Genomic DNA, 21,720 nt, shown 5'->3' with positions numbered 1-21,720 from the left:
GTAGCTTTCTGTTCCCGTCCGCCGAGCTGTCAGCCCGGCGGTGGAAGGGGAGTTCAAGGATTCATCAAACAAACACAGCAGGGCCCGGTCTCTGTAGAAACCCGCTCAGCTGGTCAGCTCGGGTCCACATATCATGGCTGAGCTAATGAGAAAGGGCTCCACAGGTCAGCTAGTGTGTGTGTGTGTGTGTGTGTGTGTGTGTGTGTGTGTGTGTGTGTGTCTGGCTCGCCGCCAATTGCAGCCCATCCAGGTGGTTTGATTAAACACATCACTAACACGCTGTCTGCGGGTTAGTCAGAAGGACCGGTCCATCGAAGGGTCCGGAGCTGGAGGAAAGTCTGGAGGGTCAAACTGATGCAAGCAGAGGAAAACAGAGGGAGGAAACCTGGAGCGGCGGAGGGACGAAAAAGACTCAAACTCTTTGCAAGTGAGAACTCGCGAGTCCGCCGCAAAATCAATCCTACAGTGTTTGCAGTAGGCTTGGAGAAATCCCCTGCAGCGTTTTGCCATTTCCCAGCCTGCATTTTGTTTGATGTTTGCCCTGGCTTATGAGAAAGACACGAATTCATCCAGTTTCAGTGTGCTGCTGTGTGTGGCAGCGGTGAAAGTGAATTGCTATTCATTCGTGAGACGCTGCAGACGCCGTCTTTCCGAACGGCCTCGAAAGCGACTTGCCGGAGGCTCGCCGACGACTTTGACTCCCGACTACAGTCGCACATCAGGAGTTCAGGAGTACTTCTGGTGTAATCTAATTTTTTTGCAATGCAAGGTGGAGAGCGTGGTGAAATATGTCTCACTGGGCCGAAGGAATCAAGAGTGAAATTATAGTCATAAAATATTCCCTGAGGTTAGATGTAATCTTTTCCAGTATTTATGTGGTAATACTGGGAAGTGAATTGTCTAGCATGGCTCGTCTTTGTGTGCCTTCCTCTTGTGAATTCCAACATTTCGAGGAGGAGCGCGAAGGGAATGAATTTGTCACGTTACAAAGCACGCGGATCGGGGAATTAGTCATTAATTACTGTGTGAAATGAAAAAAGATTGGTCTGGCCAGTGAGCATAGTGAAAGAGTTCATATATTCATCTACAAAGGGTCATTTTAGGGGTTTTTAGAAATTAGTTTATTCAGCTGGGAGGCAGTTCTCACACTTATTAACTGCTTGGGGCATTAATCTCTCTTTGTCCAATTAGGAATCACGTTTCAATGATATTTGGCCTTGCTGAAAAGCGCTCATCACTCAGTGATATCAGTGAAAGGCTCCAAGTACCAAGAGCTAAGATAGAGCTACACATAACACTTAACCTCGAAAAACCTTCAACTATAATGACAAAACTGAACTTTTTCCTTCCTTTTTGAATACACAATTAAGCATGTGTGAACAGCACCCAGTATATAACATAAAATATTGGCTGGATATTAACCCTAACTCTAACCAGAACAGGTGTTGTGCCAACTTTGCTTGAACAGCGATCACGCTTGTTTGCTTATTATCTCAAACCACAAACGTCCATTGACTCAACCAGGAAGTTGTCAGGCTATACATTAGTCTACTTGTCATGTATTAAGCACTTTTCCCCCAACATTATTGCCTTGTGCAGTGGAAAAATAACAACAAACACTGAGGACAAAACGAGGACACACCGACAGGGAAACCCATTTTTTAAGGGATGCAAATTTTGGCACAACACCTGTAATATTGACCTGTCTTTCATCAATTGTGTAGGGATCCAGACCTCCAATTAAACCAATCGGTCTTCATGTTTCTTCTTCAAAGAATTCACTAAATTAGGAATAACTGTTTAGCACTTCACTTACTTTCGTACTTCTGGGCTTTGCGAATGCTATGGATTTTACAGCAAGATATTGTTTGCCGTTGGTGGAAATAGTCGTAACCTGGCTGTGAATGCTGAAAAAGCAATAATCTTTAATAGTTTCCATTTTCCATCGTGGTGCCAAGAGCCCCAGAGAGCACCAAATATGTCTAAAACTTTTTAAATGGCCCTAATTTCTCCAGCAGCATGCAGTCCAGTACCACTACAGGGTGGCGTGTGTGTGTGTGTGTGCGTGTGTGTGTGTGCGTGTGTGTGTGTGCGCGCTGCATCACGTGTACATGTCATGTGGCTGTGGATATTTTGGACATAATGGCAAGTTGCTGGCGATATTTTATCTGCATGTGTAGAATCATTTATCATCCACACTGCAATCAGCCAACCCTCCCATCAATTCTGCTGTTCTCGGGGCGGAGTGAGGAATACATAAACGCCTCATCGTCGCACCATAATATCCTGGTTTGTCTCTCAGCCAAACTGAAACACACACACACACACACACACACACACACACACACACACACGAGCGCCTCAGGCAACAGCAGCGGAGACTGCGTAAGTTAGAGGCTGATAGGTTAGGTTTGCAGCTACATGCATCATGGGTTCACATTATTGCGGTTGTGGCTGCGCTACAGCCGTCCTTTCTCATTCATGTGTGAGTAAATCAAGGTGTTTACCGGGCCGGTGATGAACGCTCTCCGTAAAAGTCGAGTGTGTGAGCTGAATGGCAGAAGGAGATAATACTGCAAACACAACATGGCTTCTCTGTTTGCATTTGTGACTTTGTACCTTTGTATTCCCCACTTTGATTCTCAAAACGTAAGAAATGAGCTCACGGATTGGCACAAAGATTTATCTTACGGAGGCAGTGACAGTGTGAAGATTAGACGAATGATTAATGCATTTCATCTGCCTTTTTTTTTTCCTAATCTGGGAGTTAAAGTGTATTTGCCCGAAAATCAAACTCCCTATAAGAAATGATTGAATGTGTGTACAACAGAGCACGAGCCATGTAGGTTTACGGAAGAAATTCACCTTCATTGTATCACTGACAGTATCTGTTTTACGTACATGCTGAGATTAAAGGACAGAGAAGATGTTTCCAAAAGGCCCTTGAGATGGCCTTGTTCTTTATTAAAGGGTATTGTAACAATGGAAATACATATGATACTTTTATCTTTTTTCCCTTTTTAAAATCCCAGTCAAATTATATTAGTGACCACTGGAGCAGAAAGCCTTAGACAGACGGCGCACCCAAGGTCCTGGATTTACAAAAGCCATGGAAGACATTTCTGTGGTTTGATCCCAAAATTATTCTCATATTAATTCATCTCTAAATTGAAATGGAAGGTACCGAAATGGTTTTGAAAGAAAGAGAAAAAAAATGTTGTAACTGGTAATCAGAGAGGCTACAGTATATTGTCTCCCAGACTTCTCTCTCACATAGCAAGACAGCATTTAAAAATCCTTTAAATAACAATCAACAGGTTAAATTTGAATGTATTAAATACTATTCAACATTGCCTTTTCTTTTATTAGTGTATTAAGTTTGGCTTACAAAGTCCCAGCAGTAATTTGCTTGTCAGTGTCCTCTCTTTTACATTGCGCTGCCAAAGATATTATTGCACTGATAATTGAGAGTAAACACTCTCAAGTCCACTATTGGTATAGAGTTTAATTTTTGCTTTAACCAAAGGCTGAGGGGAGCATCCCCAGGCGCGTCTCCCTGCTCAGAGGGTTCAGTCTGACAGCCTGGTGGAGGTCCAGTAAGGAAGGGGGGCTCAAACCTCAGACTCCAGACTGGATACCCTGCCCCAGGGCTTTGGCACATAGGGACTGTTGACTCTGCGCGCCACCAAAACCTGCCTCCGCTCTCTGCTCCCGGACCCTGGGTCTTCCCGCTTCCCTGCACCATCATACGGGCCGAACATGCTGTTCTGATAAACCACCTGCCTGTCGCCCATACGAGGCAGCAGCGCCGCGTTATCCGGGCAGTGGCTGGTACAGGGGAACAAGTGGCACATGTCCTTGGAGCTGTCGTAGAACTGGGCCGGTCCTTGGGCCAGCGGCCCCACATACACTGGTAAGTCTGTGTAAGAGTTCAGGTAGGTGGAGTAGTGTCTGTGCACCACTGTGGAGGAGGAGCGGCGCAGGGCGGCGGCGTTCTGGAGGATGGCCTCCCTGTAAGAGGGCAGCCGGGTGGACTCAGAGTACTTGAGCTTTTGCTTGTAGGGGTAGGAGCCCATGTGGGCCGGGTCCAAGTAGGCAGGCTCAGCAGCCAGGGGGTAGCAGGATAGGTTGTTCCCCAGGCTGCCGTAGAGCTTGTGGGGCTTTGGATTGGCCACCACCACTCGTGGGAACAGGTCGGGCATGTCTATGCGGGTGGAGGCAGATGCGGAAGTGGAGGGCTTCGTCTCGTCCACCTGCCGGATCCTGTCGTTGCCCCACGTAGCTTTGAGAAATGAGGCGCGGCGGTTGAGTTTGTCTTTCCCCAGAAGCGGTATGTCATCCATTTCAGGCTCCAGGTAGGACTTCATACAGGAGTTGCAGCTGGTGCTACCGCTGGGGTAGTGGCCTGCAGCACAGGCCATGGCTGCAGCAGCAGGGGCGTGGTTGTTCAGGAGGTGGTTGGCCCTCAGCTCGGCAAGGCAGGCCGTAGGTTCATCATAGTCGTTCCTCACTCTGGGGTCTGCAGGGTCGAACACATAGCTATGGGACCTCTTCTTCCGGGTCACGCAATCAGGGGGGTAGCTGAACTTCCTCCTCAGCGGCCCTTTGTGCTCCACGTAGATGTCGGGCACCTGGAACTCCCTGTAGGGGACAAAGGAGGAGGTGGGGTGCCGGGCCTGGTTCTCCACATACAGCCTGCTGCTGTGGTGGGGGTTCGAGGTGCTGGGGGTTACCGGGTCCCTCATGGCAATGTGAGGGCTGCTGAGGCTGGAGATGGGCAGAGTCCTCTCTAAAATGTGCTGACTGCCGCGGGCGGGCAGGGTGTAGCGGAGCGGGGTGGGCCGGGTCACCACCCGGGACTTATCCAGCAGGGGCTGGGTGGTGGGGTCCGCATAATGAATGGGGAAGGTGGGTGTGAGGGCCCTCTGAGGGTACGGAGAGTGGTTGTCCGTGATGCTGGAGATGTAGGGCAGGCGGCCGTGGCCCAGGTCTGTGGTCCTCACTGTGGGTGGCAGGCCAGCCCGCACATTGTCGGCCCCACGCCTGCTCCAGTTCTCTATGGTCTTGGTGGCGTTGTCCAGGGAGTTCTCCACTCTGGCTGAGGACACGATGTCCTTGGCTGTCTTCAGCATCTTCAGCATATTGGCTTGTGTGTAGTTGGTGGTGACGTCCGGATTCTGCATGTTCCCGTTGCGGTCAGTCTCTTCTACTCCGTTGAAGCAGCTGTAGATGCCCTGCAGAGAGACAGGAGGGGGAAATTACAGTACGATCCAAAAAAAAAATCCTACTGGATACTAGAATGAACATAAAAATCCCAAAGGTTTCAATTATGTTTTGCCGCAGTCTCTGATAATGACTTTGGTCATGGTATTTCTGGTGGTGTTATTCACTTTGAGCAAATTAAATATCTATTAACTTGCCTGGCAAATGAAGTGAAGACAATTACACGGGAAACTGTCATTGCTGAATTAGATTCACTATTGTTCAAAACGGTGTTATCTCCAGGTTGCTGTGTGTTGAAATGTTGTTTGCATGCAGCTTGGTCTTCAAAACAGCTCAGGCATGTAAATGAATGAGTTGCTGATCATGCACATGCTGTATTAGTTTCTCCATTTTTATTCCACCAGCTTTATTTTACTTTCAAATAGGCATCAGTTTGGAATGCGTAATCTCACCTCTCACCACTGTCAACACTCTCAGATGAAGGTTTGTTAATGGGGCAATTTAAATTCAATTTCTCATGGATCACGACCATCACAATATTTCACTGAGTATCCATAAAGTCCTTTTATTGCTTTTTACTCATTTTATTTTATTATCATTTTTATCTTCACTGCCCTTGAAATACTCTGGATGTGTACCGATTTGACTTACTGCATTGCCAAGATTTCTGAAGCTATATTTTGAAGAATATTTCAAAAGGAAGCTGGAGACTTTTACAACTGGAGATTATTTCAAGTAGCAAGGCTCTGACATCACTATTAGAACTTCTGAGGGCAAAAAAATGTGTTGTGCTGCTTAAGTGCGCTGCACTTAGAATTAAATTATACTTGAATAATATTATATTTACAGAGCTTCAGTCACGCAAATTTGTGGATGCCACAAGAACAGCCTTGGTCCTCACACTGCACTTTTGACAATTACAAAAATTTACAGTGTGTACGATTTTTACTGCCCCATAGCACAAAATAACCATAATTTATATGCGGGGGGTTTATTGGGTTGTTTATCAATGACTAAACAACTACTTAGCCAGCTGCTGAGATTTCTGGCTTTCAAAACTCACTTTTCAGCTCTGTTTTGGAACAAAAACTCCCCACCCATTACAGTTTCAAGACGAGCAACTGATATCACAAGATATTTCAGCTACGAAGGCTAAAAAGCCTCATTCTCAAGCAAAAAAACAAATGACAAAGCAGTAGTATTATTATAGTATTTTTCATTATGAGATATTACCTCGTTTATATTAACCAATGCTACTTTCATTATTGTACGAAGATGCACAACCTGTTATCTTTTATGTATTTACATCACCCTGTATTAATGGTAAGACACAAAGCATCTTGTCTCTTATCTCAATTACAAGACTTTTCCTGACTTCAGACAAGAGAAGGATGACTTACTCTGCTGATGGCAAGCAGGAAGTCCAGGCGCTCCGACTTGCGGACCGAATGTCGCAGTTTCCAGTAGAGCAGATGTTCCCAGGCAAAGACCAGCAGGCTGAGGCCCATGGCCACCAGCAGCATGTAGAAGACCCCCGCCATGTTGTCGATGTCCAGCTTACTGCTCATCACCTCTTTCTTTTCATTGCGGCAGATGCCTGTGAGCCAGACGGTCTGCAACTTCTGTGTGTCACCTGTGGGTGGGGAGGGCAGAATAGAGGCTTAAGCCCTATTTGCGCGGGACAGGAATTACGTGGGGATCTCATGTAATTAATGAATTACCCCACTCCCTTCACTTTCCGATTTAGCAAAGCAAAACCTGAAGTTTCCACCAAAATTGCAAATCAAAACCTTCCTCTATAGATTCCACTACTGCCTCTATTTTTCATGACAGGGAAAAAACAGAAACCGCTTGTCTAGAGGAAGAGGAGAATGAAATTGCACGGCCAAAGGCAAATTAAGGTTGACATTACCAAGAGATCAGTTTGAACAGGATTAGTATTATCAGGCGACCTCTGTCTTCCCCAAAATATAGCAGGTGATTTGCGCTGGAATTTCCACCTCACAAAATCACTGATGATCTCCGCAATTGTTACAAATCACTGGATGTCCCCAGGTGATATTAGTCCCATTCGAATAGGGCTTTAGAGAGTATTATCTTAATATTCTCCTGCTCTGGTTGTTGTGACTCTCTTTGTGTCTATGCCAGCCCTTGTCTAACCCTTTGTCACCTAAAACTGCATGGGTCTCAGTCTTAATCATGTGGCTTAGCTGCTGATTATCTCCGTCAATCCATGGTGTAACATCACAGTGCATGTGTCTCTGGTCTCTCAGTTATATGATGCACTGTGCTGCATGCACCAATTATTCCTATTATGCACCTATATTCACATCTATTGCATATTTCGCAGAGTCAGTATCATCTTTTAAATCACTTACTTATTTGTTGCTATTATGTTGTTACCCTCTATTCTTACCTCTTTATCTTGTGGTGCTTTCTTGATTTTACTTGTTTTAAATTATTTTATTAGTATGAAGTTTGCTTTTATTTGATTGTAAAACCACTTTGTTGACTCAAATCCATGCATTCATTCAGTGTCTTTACCTGCTTATTCCTATTCAGGGTCACAGGAAGAAGTACAAGTAAAGTTTATCATTAGTGCTGGTGTTATTAGTATTATTTTCTGTATTCATCGTCTGCTGCAATATGAAGAATTTACCATCAGCAAGAAACTGGAGGAGGGCCAGGTCGATGGGCCGTTTCCAGCGCGACTCCTTCTGCAGGGCGATGCCGTAACCAGTGGTAGCGAACACTTTCCCGCTGCCAATGGTCACCAGCTTGCAACCCTCATCTTTCCCAGCCATGTAGTTCAGCACAGCAGCATCATAGATAAAGGCATCCAGTTTCCTAGCAGGGGAAAACGAAAAGGATTTTTTAACTCGAATGGTGATTACATAATGATTTGGCTCTGCTCTCCCCTGTGCTGCTTTCTGTTTTGGAGTTTATGCGAATCCTTGGCAGGAGCCTACCCTGTTTTGAGGCTGTTAAGGGCATCCTCCACTCCCTTCTGGTTGTATTTGACCATGTGGGAGTGCATCTCGGGGTAGTTACTCCTTATGTTGCGCTCTGTGCTGCCATTTGGGACCGTACCAAAACGGAACGGTGGGTACTGCTCCTGCGGCTTCTGAAACTGTTGAGAAAGGCGGAAAAAAAGGGGAAATTGTTGATTTATGCTATTGATTTATTACACAAAATATGTCATGAGAGACTGCAATTGATTAGAATTGTGTCATTTTTTCTACAAAACTCTTTAACCTGAGGCGTATGAGCATATAATCATATTCTGTTTTTTGCACCATTACCCTGATGGCTGTTTTGTGATCCAGTTACTATTTTCTGTCACTTAGAAGCACCCAGCTAGCTCTAGGGCCCGGATCAAAAGCTCTGAGAAAGTAATACAACGACATTGACCACCTAATCACTCTTGTGATTTCTGCCTGAACTCTCAAATGTTGTTTAGTCAGTTATCTTGCTCGCCTTTTGCTCTGTTAATTTGCACATCTAATTCTATGATTAGAGGACACAGTGACCAGAAATTAACTCTGTGGCCAGGCCGTGGTTTCCTGAGGGTTCAGCAATTGCTTCACCCTTCCCCTGTCTGCAATAAAAAATGAACTCCTCATTTTCCCTTTTTGCTTTTGGCAGCACCATATGCATTTAATTAGCTGCGGGTATGGGCAGCGGGAGGGGGTTGGAATACGACTGACAAAATTGTACTTTTTTCATTATCCTCATGCAAATATATCAGCAAAGGGGCAATTTGAGCTACACTTTGTCTCTGAGAAATGGGGCAATGCCATCTCAGGCCATTCTAAGCAAATGAAGACCTCTGCTGCAGTCTCCAATCAAGCCTAGGACAATCTCTAGAGGTGAATGTGTTTTGCCTTGCTGGTTAAACTGCATCGGCATACTCAATCTGCGTGCTCTGCTACCACAAACCAAGGTTACAAGACCAAGCTTTAGTGAACGGCCTCTACACTGTAGTATCGCCCTCCATTACTGTAGGTGCTAAGTGTCACCAATACCAAGAGATGCTGCACATGAGTGGCACTGCTGCTGAGCTTAAGGTCCCTCACTATGACTTGACAACATGTTATTGAAGCCTTTTCTGTATACAACTTATTGGTATGCAGTACACAGATTAGAGTTTTAGTTATACAAACATTTTCTCAACTGCTCTAGAGGCAGAAATAATCTCATTGGTTGAGTTAAACCTCAGTGGGCGGAGCAAAAGAACCACAATATTTCTGGCTAAATTATGTTAGACTAAAGCCCAATGAAAAAGACAAGAGGTTAGAGAGGAGGAAGCTAATATTATGACGCCTAGAGCTCTTGCTACTAACTGAAAAAATACAATCTAGCCATACTAAGTTATCTATGTTAGCTAGTTAGCCTAGCTAACCTTCCAAATTCAAACTACTAGCCTTCAGCTATGTTGATAAGCTAGTTATCTAGCTGCTGACCTTCCAAGATCATGAATGCAATGGCCATGAATGAATGAAAAAGTCATTGCCATTATAGTTTCATTTATATTTTGACCAGAATTCCTTGTTTGCGATTCAAGTTTGCCAGTTAGCTGACATGTGTTCTGAAAAACTGTTTCTTTGGCTCTGTCCACTGAGGTTTATCTCAACCAGATTTATGAGATTTATGAGATAATTTCTGCCTCTAGAGCAGCTCTGCCTCCAAGAAATATTTGTACAACTAAAACTGCAATCTGCATACTGCCAAGGGCAGAAATGTGGCATCGCTCACACAAACAGTGGGCTGAATGAGGGAGGCAGATGTCAGACTTGACAGAGTGACAGTTACCATGTCACAAGGACCTGCCCATGGTGTCCGTGCATAAAGTCATATCTTATAAGTGAAGTGTCCATTAGGCTACATGGGAATGATGTAATCTGTCAGTGCCTCAACAAGCGCGGTGTCCTCAGAACAGCTCTGGTTGTCTCCATCACACTCTCCTCTGAAATACTTGATACAAGGTCACTTTGTATGGGTTCATCTTGTACCTCATTTACATTCTCTTAACCTGAGGGGTCCGGCACAGCTGGACAAACAGCACCTCATTTCTCCTCTCCCTGCATGAGCCATGCTCAATGCTATTCAAATATTAATCTGTGGACTCGCTGTCAAAAATGACTCTCTGTTTCTCTCTCTCTCCCTCTCTCTGTGTCTCTGTCTACATACCAGAGTTAATGGATAATGAGGCAAGAATTGTAAATGACTTTTCTGGAATCGTAATGAGCAGTGGACATCTTGGTCTTTTCCTCAAATGCCTCTTTAATCCCTTAGTGCCTGCAAGCGAAGAGTCTACAAATCATTTCTTGCACTGACGGTTTAACATGGATTTCCTTGTCAATACTCTTATAAAGCACATCCTCGGGGCAGACAAATATGCATAAGATAATACTGGAAATTATAATCACTTTCTGCTCAGGAAATCCGCTTGTGTATCACATTTCACTGGCTTTTGACAGACATCCCCATCTAAAGACACCGGGGACGTAATTCAATTTCACCACTTGCACTGTGAACCCGTTGACGTGTTGTGGGAAAGAGAAAAGTCACAGGCATGACATTGCCACTCCACCAGCCGGCTGTTTGCCTTTTCTTGTAGCCGCACCACACACTGTTTGCACACCCAAAATAGAGCACTTTGTGTTTTGCCTAAGCCTTACATCAAACACGACAGCATGTCCAACGTCACCCCCTCCCACTCCCAAACATACAGGAACACACACAGGACTGTCAATGACACAGCCTTCCTACCTTTTTGTCACTCAGTCCGGAGACAGTGTCGATGTATTGCTCCTGGATCATGAAGGCTGCCAGGTTGGCTGTGTAGGAGGCCAGGAAGATGACAGCGAAGAAAGCCCAGACCAGGACCATGATCTTACTGGTGGTGCCCTTAGGATTCTCAATGGGGACCGAGTTGTTGAAGACGATTCCCCACAGCAGCCACACCGACTTCCCTATGGTGAAGGTGGGACCTCCGGGATCTAGGGAGGAGAAAGTGGAGAGAGCGTGTTACAGAGGGGGTATAAAGACACGACTCGAGATCACAAACTCCATGTGGTTGAAAACGTTGGAGAGAATATACTCGTCTATCTGGAAGGCTGCGTTCACACTGCAGCTGAAAGTGATCCAATTCAGATTTTTTTCCCTCACGTGCGACTCAGTTTTCTAATCAGTGTAACAGCAAAAAAGCTGCATGGAGTCTCATTTTTTCAATTCCAATCTGGATATGTGCTATAAAAACGGATCCCAAGGCATGTCACCTACGCGTGACTTGTATTTGAACACTCAAATCGGAATTTGCCAGCGTTGCCATGACAATAAGTACATCTTATGTCATTCACCTGAGACAACTGTCATCATTTTGGCAGCTCGGCTGAGCCGGCGTTAGCATGCAGGACAACGAGACACAGCGATGGAAAGAAAGTGAATTAGCCGACTTGACTGGTATTTGGGGAGACGTCTCAATTCAATCAAAACTCAAACTCGAAAATAGCAGAGCGTAGGTACAAAAATGGATGTGATGCCTTTTTGTTATTGTTACTCTGCGCACGTGTGTCTTTTTTGACATCGCTGTCAGTTCATATTGGTATCGGATATGGGTTACACCTTTGAATAGATGTGAACAGTCATCCAAAAAAAATCTGATATAAGCTGCACGAAGGCCTGAGGGGGGAACGTAGCCTCTGTGGCATTTCGTCATCCATTATAAGAAAGTTTATAGACTTCACTGGACCAAGGTGAAACTACAGTATCTCTCTATGTGCGACCACTGCAAACAGGCCCGGGTTTCTTTAATTCATGTGTGCCGGGACCGCCCCAAAGCTTTCACGCTTCTGGCAAGAAATATTTCCTATGCTGTCTAAAGTCACGGACATGACCCTGGAGGCCTCAGCCTTCGTCGTAACACAGGATATAAATCTGAATAAAGACGTGTCACATGTTGATTGCACATAGAAAATCAATCAACAAACCTTGCACTCAAAAAAAAAGGGACAGGGAAAATTCAACTATTGCATTTCCGTCAAGCTGCCATAGCCTTATCTGGTTCTAGCCTGCTGTTCTTGTTGTGTTTGATCCAAGAGGAGGGAGCCTCAGCAGATGGGGTGGGTGGGTGGGTGGGGGGGGGGTACTCACCTTTGGCGCTGACCAGGCTGCGGTTGTAGCCCACTGGACTGCAGTATTCAAAGACGAACACTGTGACTGCCACCACGGTCAGACACATCACAAACATCATCACCCACACCGCCGGACTGTACGGTTCTGCAGGGGAAGACGACAAGAGTCAAGGAGGTAAAATGGACTGAAGGAAAAGAAAGGCGATAGCTGGCCAAAAAACTCATGATTCAAACCTTCATCTATTAATACAAGGGTAGAAATGGAAATGTTCAGAGAACTGGAAATTATGGAGTAACAGTTGAGTATTACATTGTAATCAGTGATGTAGTGGTAAATATAAAAGGTGGGTAAACTGTGGGCTCCAGGTGGTGATCATCAAAAAGCAAACAACCTCCAAAATGAACAAAAATCAAAAATACTTTGAGAAAATCAGTCAGTTTATTCTTTTATTCCTTCCTCAAATGACTCTATTGGCAAATAATTTGCATCAGTTTGATAAGATCAGATGAAACTTGAATGATCCCTGTGGGGAAAATGGGTTGTTGCAGCAGAAAATAGTAATAGAGATACAGCAAAGAAAAATAGAATATTAATAATGGGAGTTAAATAAGGGTTAAATGAAGATACAGAATCAACAGTTTAAACAATAGGAAATATTAGTCAGAAATGTATTCATGAAAGTATTAAAAAGTATGAACAACATCATTAAGAGGGTTTGCAATACAGCAGCAGTGGTAGCAGTAGAACTTAAAAATGAAAAACTGATACTACTTATTAACATGTATACTATAAATTCACATCCTAAAGATTTTAATTAGCATGAAAAGGTGGCTAAACTCTATTCCGCAAATGAAAAGGTGGGTAAACTATGAGATCCTCTAGCATTGATTTACACCGTGGCTTGATATTCGCCATATTTCTCTTTTGAGTAAGTAATGTTGTACACATTTTTTTCTCCCCAAGACAAGCCAAATAAATCCTCAGGGAAGATCTCACCTAGGAAGGCAGAGGGTGAGACCGTCCCGTTACTCCTGGCCACCATCACACTGATCCCCGTCTCCACAAAGGGCACCGAGAAGTCAATAATCTCTGAGCGCTCTTCGTTTATGGTCAGCGAGCCAATGGCCATGTCCGCGCGCTTGTAGAACACCTGTGGAGGGAGGAGAAGTCAATAGAGATATATATTTTTTTTGGTGGGGTGGGGGGGTGAAAGAGTGAATGGAGAGTGCATGTGTGTCTTGCTCTGTCATAAATCGGACAGTGTGTAGCAGAGGCATAATAAGGGACGGCCACCGCTGACCTTTGAGATAAATCTCATCTATCAGCGGCCCCGTCCCCCGTCCCTGAGGGTGAAATACTGTCTCATGCTCACAGCTGACAGGACGCCGCCCACTCAGCCCGCCAGACAGACAGGCACTGGCACAACTCAAAAAGCCTATCCCAATGTTATCCGGCCTTTTTCGCCGCTGCGCTGTAAAGCACGGGCCGTCATCAATCCTAATCCCTAATCCATTACTAGGTATCGCAGCATATAGCGTAATACCTGTTACGTAAGGCCTCTGCTGACAAAGCGAGCAAGAGCGAGAAGGGGTGGGGGGTGGGGTGGGGGGGGTGATGCTAATCACCTCAGAGCAAAGGTCGGCGGTTGTCTAGCCAAAATACGAAGTCACGCTATTTGGACCCCCACCAGTATAGCTGCTACACTATTAATAACCCCACTGACGGCCTTTCATACTATACAGCGCCACTGTTTATCATGCTGATGGAGAGCTGGTAGATTTACAGTCCAGTCACTCCGCCTCATGCAAGCCATTAGCTCTCCTATGGAGGTTGATGCCCCATTGAGCACAATAGCCTCCCTGCTCCTGCAGAAAAAAAAAAAAAAAAAAAAAAAAACACATATCGCCACAGCTAATGTTGTACCCTCCGACTCCGCTAGAAGAAGGCCAGCCAGAGGAATTGATTCATTTGACGGCAGAGATTATTCACAAGGACATTTACCCGCCCCACTCCCTTTTTTTTTTTTTTTTTTTTTTTACACCATACTCCCTCCCTGCACCCCTCTCAGTCGACTGTGGTACCTATTCATTTAATCATTAATCGCTACTTCAAATTGCTTTTCCTTTCAATTTTTTTTTAATTAGGTCTTTTTTGTTTTTAATTAGGACTCAAGTTCCTTTTTTTTTTTTTTTTTCACCCGTATTTCCCTATAATGCCATCCAAGGTTATATAGGGACTAGCCATGGTCGGACAGGCCGTGGTTTACTCAGGATTTGAAAGATTCAACTTGTTTCTTGAGTCTTCCCAAATTTAATAACAACGTTTTGATCCCACAATGGATATTTGTCAGGCAAGTCCACACTGTCAGGTGTCTTTATGAATGTCATCAATCTTCCCCGCCTCTAGGTGTGATCACAGTATCATAATCACAATGTCAAAAAATCAAAAAATTCAAAGTAAAAAAAAAGGAAAAGTTTGTACACATGAACGCATTGACTTTTTTATTTTTTGATATTGTGATTATGATCGATATGCTCTGATTACACATAGGAGTGGGGAAGATTGATCATTTATATACCTGTCAGCGTGCACTTGTTTTGACCTGACAAAGGATCAAAATACTTTTCGAGTATTCATGAAATGGGTTGTGAGCTTTACTCTGAATCTTTTGGCTCTGCACGTGCAAATAGACGTACAACTTTATGTGTGTTTCTTTCATAACGTGCTACCAGTAAAGATGAGTTGCCAACTATACTTTGAAATAAACAAGTGCTTTTCTCTCCATAACATTTGGAGTCTTCACCTTGGACCTGCTGTTGAGAAGTAGCTAATAGAGAATTGACCTCATTCAGAAACCTGGCAATGTCAACATGGTCTTCCTGAATGAAGCGGGACTGCTGCCATGCTGGGAACTACTGCAGGGCATAATGTTGAGGGAATTTTGTTCTTACCTCTCCAATCATCCCGTTCCAAATCCCCCGGACCAGCTTGCCATGCTTGCCGTTGGTGACCAGGTAGAGGTCGTAGGAGAACTTTATGGTGCGGGACAACTTCTTCAGGATGTCTATGCAGAAGCCTTTACAGCACAACTTGGTGTAGGGCTCAGTGTGACCCACGATACTAGAGAGAGAGAGAGAGAGAGAGAGAGAGAGAGAGAGAGAGAGAGAGAGAGAGAGAGAGAGAGAGAGAGAGAGAGAGAGAGAGAGAGAGAGAGATATTGTGATTATCATTAACGAGAGCATAAAAATGTAGGTGAAGTGCCGACTGTCTCTTCCAAATTTGCATGTTTCTCAAGGTTTGGTTTGGAGGTCAGTGCATGAGTTGACTTTGAATATTGGTTTCTTTATCATTGCAGCCTCTTATTGATCTAGACAGCTCAGTTCTGATTGTTATAAATGATGCCATTAAACTCTCATTATGAGTTATCAATTGAGGGGGAAATCTCCAATTATTGTCTCAGATGCATTTTTTTTTGGGATAATAACAACAATACTATTTGAAATAGATAAAACAGCATGAGCTTGAGTAGGTAAATGCATTGTACACAGAACCTATTGATTTACCAAAGTCATAATGTTTAGATGTATAGGATTGATAGGTGCATGATATAATCAGAAAGAGAATGGGTAACCTTCAACAATGAGGCAATGTAATATCATACATAAAAACATTACATTTCCATATCCGACGTGCAGCACATTATGGAGAAATGATTGGGTCGTGTCGTACCACCTCGCCAATATGTTGAATATGATGCATTTTTATTGTTTACATATTTATTGTGTGATATTGTGCTACGCTGGTTGTCTATGGGAAGCGCCTAACCTGAATTGATTCAAATGCAACATTTTGACCAGATTCCAGATAAGTACGCATGAATAATGATGCCTTCTTTTTCTTCTTCTTCTATCAAAAGTGTCCTGTGGTCTAAATGCTGCTTCAGAGGCTTTTCCACCCTGCCGAGAATACAATTCTTGAGGAAATACTGAATACTTATAATATGTTATATGGGCACAAAATATCAGCTACTGGCTTTCAAAAAACCCCTATTGGTCGATCCCTACTTGAAGCAGACAGGAAGAAAAGAAAAGTAAAGAAGGTAAAGGAACCACTGAAAGAAAGGAGAGGACCAGCCTTCTCAATCGACACCGAGGCTGAGGCTCTGACGTCAGGACAGGGGGAAGGAGGGGTGGGGGGGCTTGAGAGACCGGCGGACCACAAGACACCACAGGCTTGCACATTATGTCATGGCCACGACAGATGGACGGACAGCTGGGCGGACCAAAACAAATCCGACACAAATTAATCACAAACAAACAATGGCAGACAGGAGTGAAACACAATGCTGGATTATTTGACTGGCTAATGGCAATGCAGCCGCGGCAGATCAGCAGCCTTTCAAATCATTCCTGCAGACCTCATCATTGCTCTGTCATCATTGTCCTTCAGGGCTTGAAGGTGCTACCTGTAGCTTTTTAAACATCAATATATCATTGTCAAATTAATTGGTATAATACTATAAACAAATGAGACCATAGTGGAGACGATTGGTAGCCTGCACAGTGTAAAATGTAATGTAGAGGCTGGTGGAGGCTGCTAATCTTCTCGGTGATGGTCTCATTTTTTTTATGATAGTTTTACTAATTTAGTTAGTTTATTAAGTTTATTTGTCAGGGACCATGTGCAAAAGAGAACATTGATCTCAAAGAGAAAAGATGCTTTGCACCAGATTATAGCTATTTGCTAATTTCCATCTGCAGTCCCAGGGCAGGTCGACGTAAAATACAGCACAAACAATACAATAAATTACAAAGTACATATGTCGCAAAGTTAATATGTTAATGATTTATTGCTGTTAAAATGCTACACGGAGCCCCTTTAACTGTTTCTTCTTTAGTCTCTAACTTCTCCTCTTTCTCCCTGCCCTCTCTTTGCTTCCCTTACACCTCCCTCTCTTCCAAAGACCAAACAGTTTGACCCAAACTTGGATGCGGAGCGGACTTCAGTACGCTAAACCATTTTAATGAGGACGTACCCCTGCATGATACCCACCACATACCAAGCCGCCCGAGTGACCCTGACAAAACAGATACTTGTTCGCTGTGCCTGCCCACAGACCTACAGCACCGATCTTCAGAGAGAGAGAATGCAGCGGAAGCTAAACGGACCGTACCGGCTTTGCATACCAAGTAAAAGAGGCTGACGTAGGGGTAAAAATCAATTCCGCTTACTTATCAGCGGGATTACCTGGAACGTGGGGATGGAAATGTCCTTCAGTTTCACACTAACGGGATGATGGTAGTGAGTTGAGTCAGGGATAAGAGAGGAAAAGCACTCTCTAGTGCCATGCATCACATGTTGTACTGTACGTGATTCAGATGAGGACGGTCGAGAAGGCGAAAGACGCTGGTGTGTTCTGTGTGTGTGTAGTGAATGTGTGTACGGAGGAATGTAAACACAAAGGGTATCTACAGTACAGTTAGAAAATGTGCAAAAGAAAGCCACTGTGCCTGAAAGAGTGTGTTATGATGAGGATGAGCTTTTCCAGAAATCAAAGCTCTGTATGTCAAAGTGAAGTCAAGACAAGTGTGCGGAAATTAAAATGGCAGATCGCCGATGCATGTCAGCCATCTTGGCCTTCATCAGGGCATGTCACATGACTTGTTTTGACTTCACTTTGACATAGTGCCGCATTCACGTCATATTGGAAGAAGCAAAAGGACGGGATGACACTTCATTGCTACAACTTGGAAGCGTTCATATAGGCCTATATAACTTGCTGGAACGCCGACACCCAAAATAATTTTTATTTATGAATTTAAAATCAACCAAAAACAAAGTGCAGCAGACATTACTCACTTCTCTTAAGTAGAGTTTATTGTATTACTGTTAATATAAAATGATTTTTATTATTTTGGACTGCCAACAGAGTGTGTTCCCTGCAGACATCGGAGCCTACAAAAAATCCCACTTGTAATCACCACAAGGAGGCTGACATTAATGGTTTTTTCCCATTTGGCAGCTCATATTTACGGTAAATCCGACATGACATGAACACGGCTTAAGACGCTAATAGACCTGTCTCATCTTTCCAATACAAGGCTGCCTTGATTTCTGGAGAAGCTCAGCCTTGGTGCGCACTCTTTCAGGTAAAGTGTCTTTCTTTTCCACCTCTTTCCAAATCTTAATATCAACTTGGAGGCATCATTTTTGCCTATTTTACTTTATCTTACTTATCTAAGAGATTTTAGTGTACCGCTAAACATGTTTTTGCTTTGAGAGAAACTTCTCTGGAGTGAAGGTCCAAAACAAAACAGACATAGCTCCATTATAGCTCATAAGGTGGGCGGTGTGAGGTGATGCGGCGTGGAACTAGTGAGCCACGGGCGGGATGCAGAGAGCACTAATGACACGTCACCCCTAACCTCCCCCAGACCTTCAGTCTAATGGACGAGGCACCCACACATGGGGATCGGGAGGAGGCTGGGAGGCAATGAGACGAACAGCCGAGGCGGCGAGCGGGCAGAGCCGAGCCGCGGCAAAAAGGAAACAAATGAACACTTTGGAGGAAAACGAGCGTCTCTCCCGGCTGCCACACCAGACCCAGAGTAAACACAGCGGTCCCAACATCCCCCGTCTCACCAGCTGCCAGGGTTCAGGGCTTGGGTTTTAAGTGGGCTGCCAATTGCATTGGAATGGCTCTTTGGGAATAGTTGTGCGTGTGTGTGAAGGTAATTTATTCAAAGTGTAGACATTCTTAGAATAATGTTATGAAGCTGCTATATGGATGGTGAGTGTACCAGCTAGTCATATCACTATGTGTGTGTGTGTGTGTGTGTGTGTGTGTGTGTGTCTGCGCGTGCCACAGTCAGCTGTAGGTGGTCCTTAGCCATCTGTGTATAGCTGAGGATGTCTGCATCCCGTCTCAAGGAAATCCAAAGACAGCGCTTTGGTTCGGTCACTGTCCGCAACATCAAAGCCCTTGAAACATTCACATCTGGAACAAAGTTTAAAGCTGCACTAGACAAGGTTTTTATGTACAAATGCACCCGTCTTATCAGCCTAAATGACAAAGTGGAGCTGCAACAGAGAAGAGCGTCCTACCAGGTTGAGCGTACTGATGTCACCTTACAGGATTTCTGGCTATTAAAATTCAAACAGTTTTCAGACATTTGCCTCTCACTGTCATCTGGAGCCACCAATGCGCAAAGTTGCTTAGTGCAGCTTTAATTTGAATGGCGCCGTGTGTCGGTCCTGCTACTCCGCGGCTCTGGGGAGCTCATCTACTGCTGCGCTCAGTCCCAGCTTTAATCAAATCAACTTATGATCTAACTCCCATTGAACACGGCTAATGTATGATGACATTATCTTCCCAGGTCAATACCACCCTTCACCAGGGCATTACCTCCGAATTAATCTCCGCCAGTGTGCTGCGGGGGGGGAACAGTCTATCTGCGGTACAAAGCCGGCGAGGAAGAGAGCTGGAGATTTATACGATCACAGGACCGGTCCCGCCGGAGAACATGCCCGACACAAGAGTTAGGCTACTATTCACTGCTTTTGGCTGCTTGAGCCAGGATTGGCCCGGGCGTCGGCGGCCGTTTGCCGGGTCTCTCCGAGGAGGAATGAGTGAACCGCACAGATGGTCTGCTAGGCAGGCCGACTGTATGGCTGAGGGCTTGAGGGATGGAAATGGAGAACCCGCCTGACTGATGACTCCCCACTTGCATGGCAACAGTGTGGGCGTGAGTTATAGGGCTCAGAGGGGTTCTGCGGGAATCTTGGGGCATGGAGGCGATTCAAAAGGGGGGGGGATTCAAAAGGTGTCTGGCCGGACAGTTAATGGATGCGAGCGCCAGGCCGCCTCACTCCACCTGCCTTGAGGGTGAGGAAACGCATGCCTCGGCTTGGGCTTTAAAAACGTCTGACTTTGCACGAGGGGTCCATCTTCAGTACGGCCCAACTGCCCAGGGGTTGATTGTTAGCGATCGGGAAGCTTTCAGCGCTTCAACCTCAATCGCTCAAAGTGCCTCCTTCAGTCGGCCACCCTGCTGACTGCTTCGCTGACCTTCTCATTGACTTTATCTACTTTCACCTTTTTTGCAACTCCAGGAAAACGCTCCATTGTTCGACAAGGGGAATTATGCACTATTTATACTGATGGAATGATTTGGTCAGCACGGGCGATAAAGCGCTACAGTGGTATATTGCACTGGAGGGATGTGATCTTCATCTTCCATTCCCCTCGTCTCGTTAACACCATTGTCAGTAATGGATAATGGCCAACGCTTCTTTCTCCACTAATGAACACCAATATCAGTCTCTAGGTGGTCAGGATTGATGACATGGCCTAATCGTCCCGTCTAATTGATACCCCACCATGCAGCACATATATTTCCCTTATTGGGTCACAGTGCGATCGCAGGGATATTCCACTCTGGCCGTGAGTGGCCGGCCTAATGAGTATCTCACCTCATTGAGTGATAAGAAGCCATGCCTGGGCTAATGGCAGGGGAAGAGCCACTTAATCTCAAACCTAATGGCACTCTCAAGTTGGATCCAAAATCAATCAAGCAGGGCATGTTAACATGTGAGAGCGCATGTGGAACTGTGCAGTGTACGTTCACTGTTGGGTTCCTGAGGTTCACCTGAGGTTCCTCATTCAATATCTCTAAATTGATCCATTCTGAAAATATGTTTTGTCAACCAAGAACTTAAAGTTGCACTCGGCAAGATCTTTATGTAAAAATACGCCTGTCTTATCATCTTAAATCACAAAGTGGGGCTGCAACAGAGAAGGCCGTCCCATCCCACCTAAGTGAAACCCCATAGATTCTCTCTATTTGCCCAAATGAAATTCTGGTGTCGGGTCTGGTCCCTTCACAGGAAGTGACAGATTGAAACTGAAGAGCGAAATACAAACTGTCTCCGAAACAGCAGTGAGCAGCGCTCCATCCAGAGAAAGCTGGACTCACCAATATTAGATCTTTTACCTCTCCTGTCCCTTTGGTTTCCTTTGGTATAAAGCATCACAGGTTGGTAGACATGAGTGTGCTGTATGTGGTTTACTGGCATCATGTTAGATGATTACAAATTTTTTATTTTTAGGCTATGAAGCTGAAAGGGTTGGTGTCACTTTTGTTCTAATGGTGGATATCTTATGTTGGAATGAGACTCTTCAGTGTTCTTGGCCATGGCATAGATGTCTGTCACTTAGGATGGGTGACGTCCCTTCCAGGACATTAAGAACAGCTTCAGCCTGCCAGGCACATCTTTCTTTTTCTAGTTACATCTGAGTGCAGCTCTCAAGTCACATGGTGTGCCATGGCAGCACTCTATCACTTTACCCATACATCCATT

At 44.8% G+C, this 21,720-nt stretch overlaps 1 protein-coding gene across 1 annotated transcript in view; it reads right to left on the bottom strand.

Moving 5' to 3' along the window:
• Positions 1 to 3,611: 3,611 nt before the first annotated feature.
• Positions 3,612 to 21,720, bottom strand: part of grin2ca (glutamate receptor, ionotropic, N-methyl D-aspartate 2Ca) — a 42,397-nt gene continuing 24,288 nt past the window's right edge. The window contains exons 5-12 of the mRNA XM_071894293.2: positions 15,312 to 15,480; positions 13,357 to 13,510; positions 12,379 to 12,504; positions 10,996 to 11,225; positions 8,193 to 8,353; positions 7,883 to 8,070; positions 6,624 to 6,856; positions 3,612 to 5,234 (exon numbers count right to left, since the gene is read on the bottom strand). Of these exons, the coding sequence (XP_071750394.1) occupies positions 3,612 to 5,234; positions 6,624 to 6,856; positions 7,883 to 8,070; positions 8,193 to 8,353; positions 10,996 to 11,225; positions 12,379 to 12,504; positions 13,357 to 13,510; positions 15,312 to 15,480 (2,884 nt within the window). The remainder of the gene's footprint in view (positions 5,235 to 6,623; positions 6,857 to 7,882; positions 8,071 to 8,192; positions 8,354 to 10,995; positions 11,226 to 12,378; positions 12,505 to 13,356; positions 13,511 to 15,311; positions 15,481 to 21,720) is intronic.

This window comes from Centroberyx gerrardi, chromosome 7, assembly GCF_048128805.1.
Source record: "Centroberyx gerrardi isolate f3 chromosome 7, fCenGer3.hap1.cur.20231027, whole genome shotgun sequence".
Taxonomy (NCBI): Eukaryota; Metazoa; Chordata; class Actinopteri; order Beryciformes; family Berycidae; genus Centroberyx; species Centroberyx gerrardi.
This window is presented reverse-complemented; position numbering and strand designations above follow the sequence as displayed.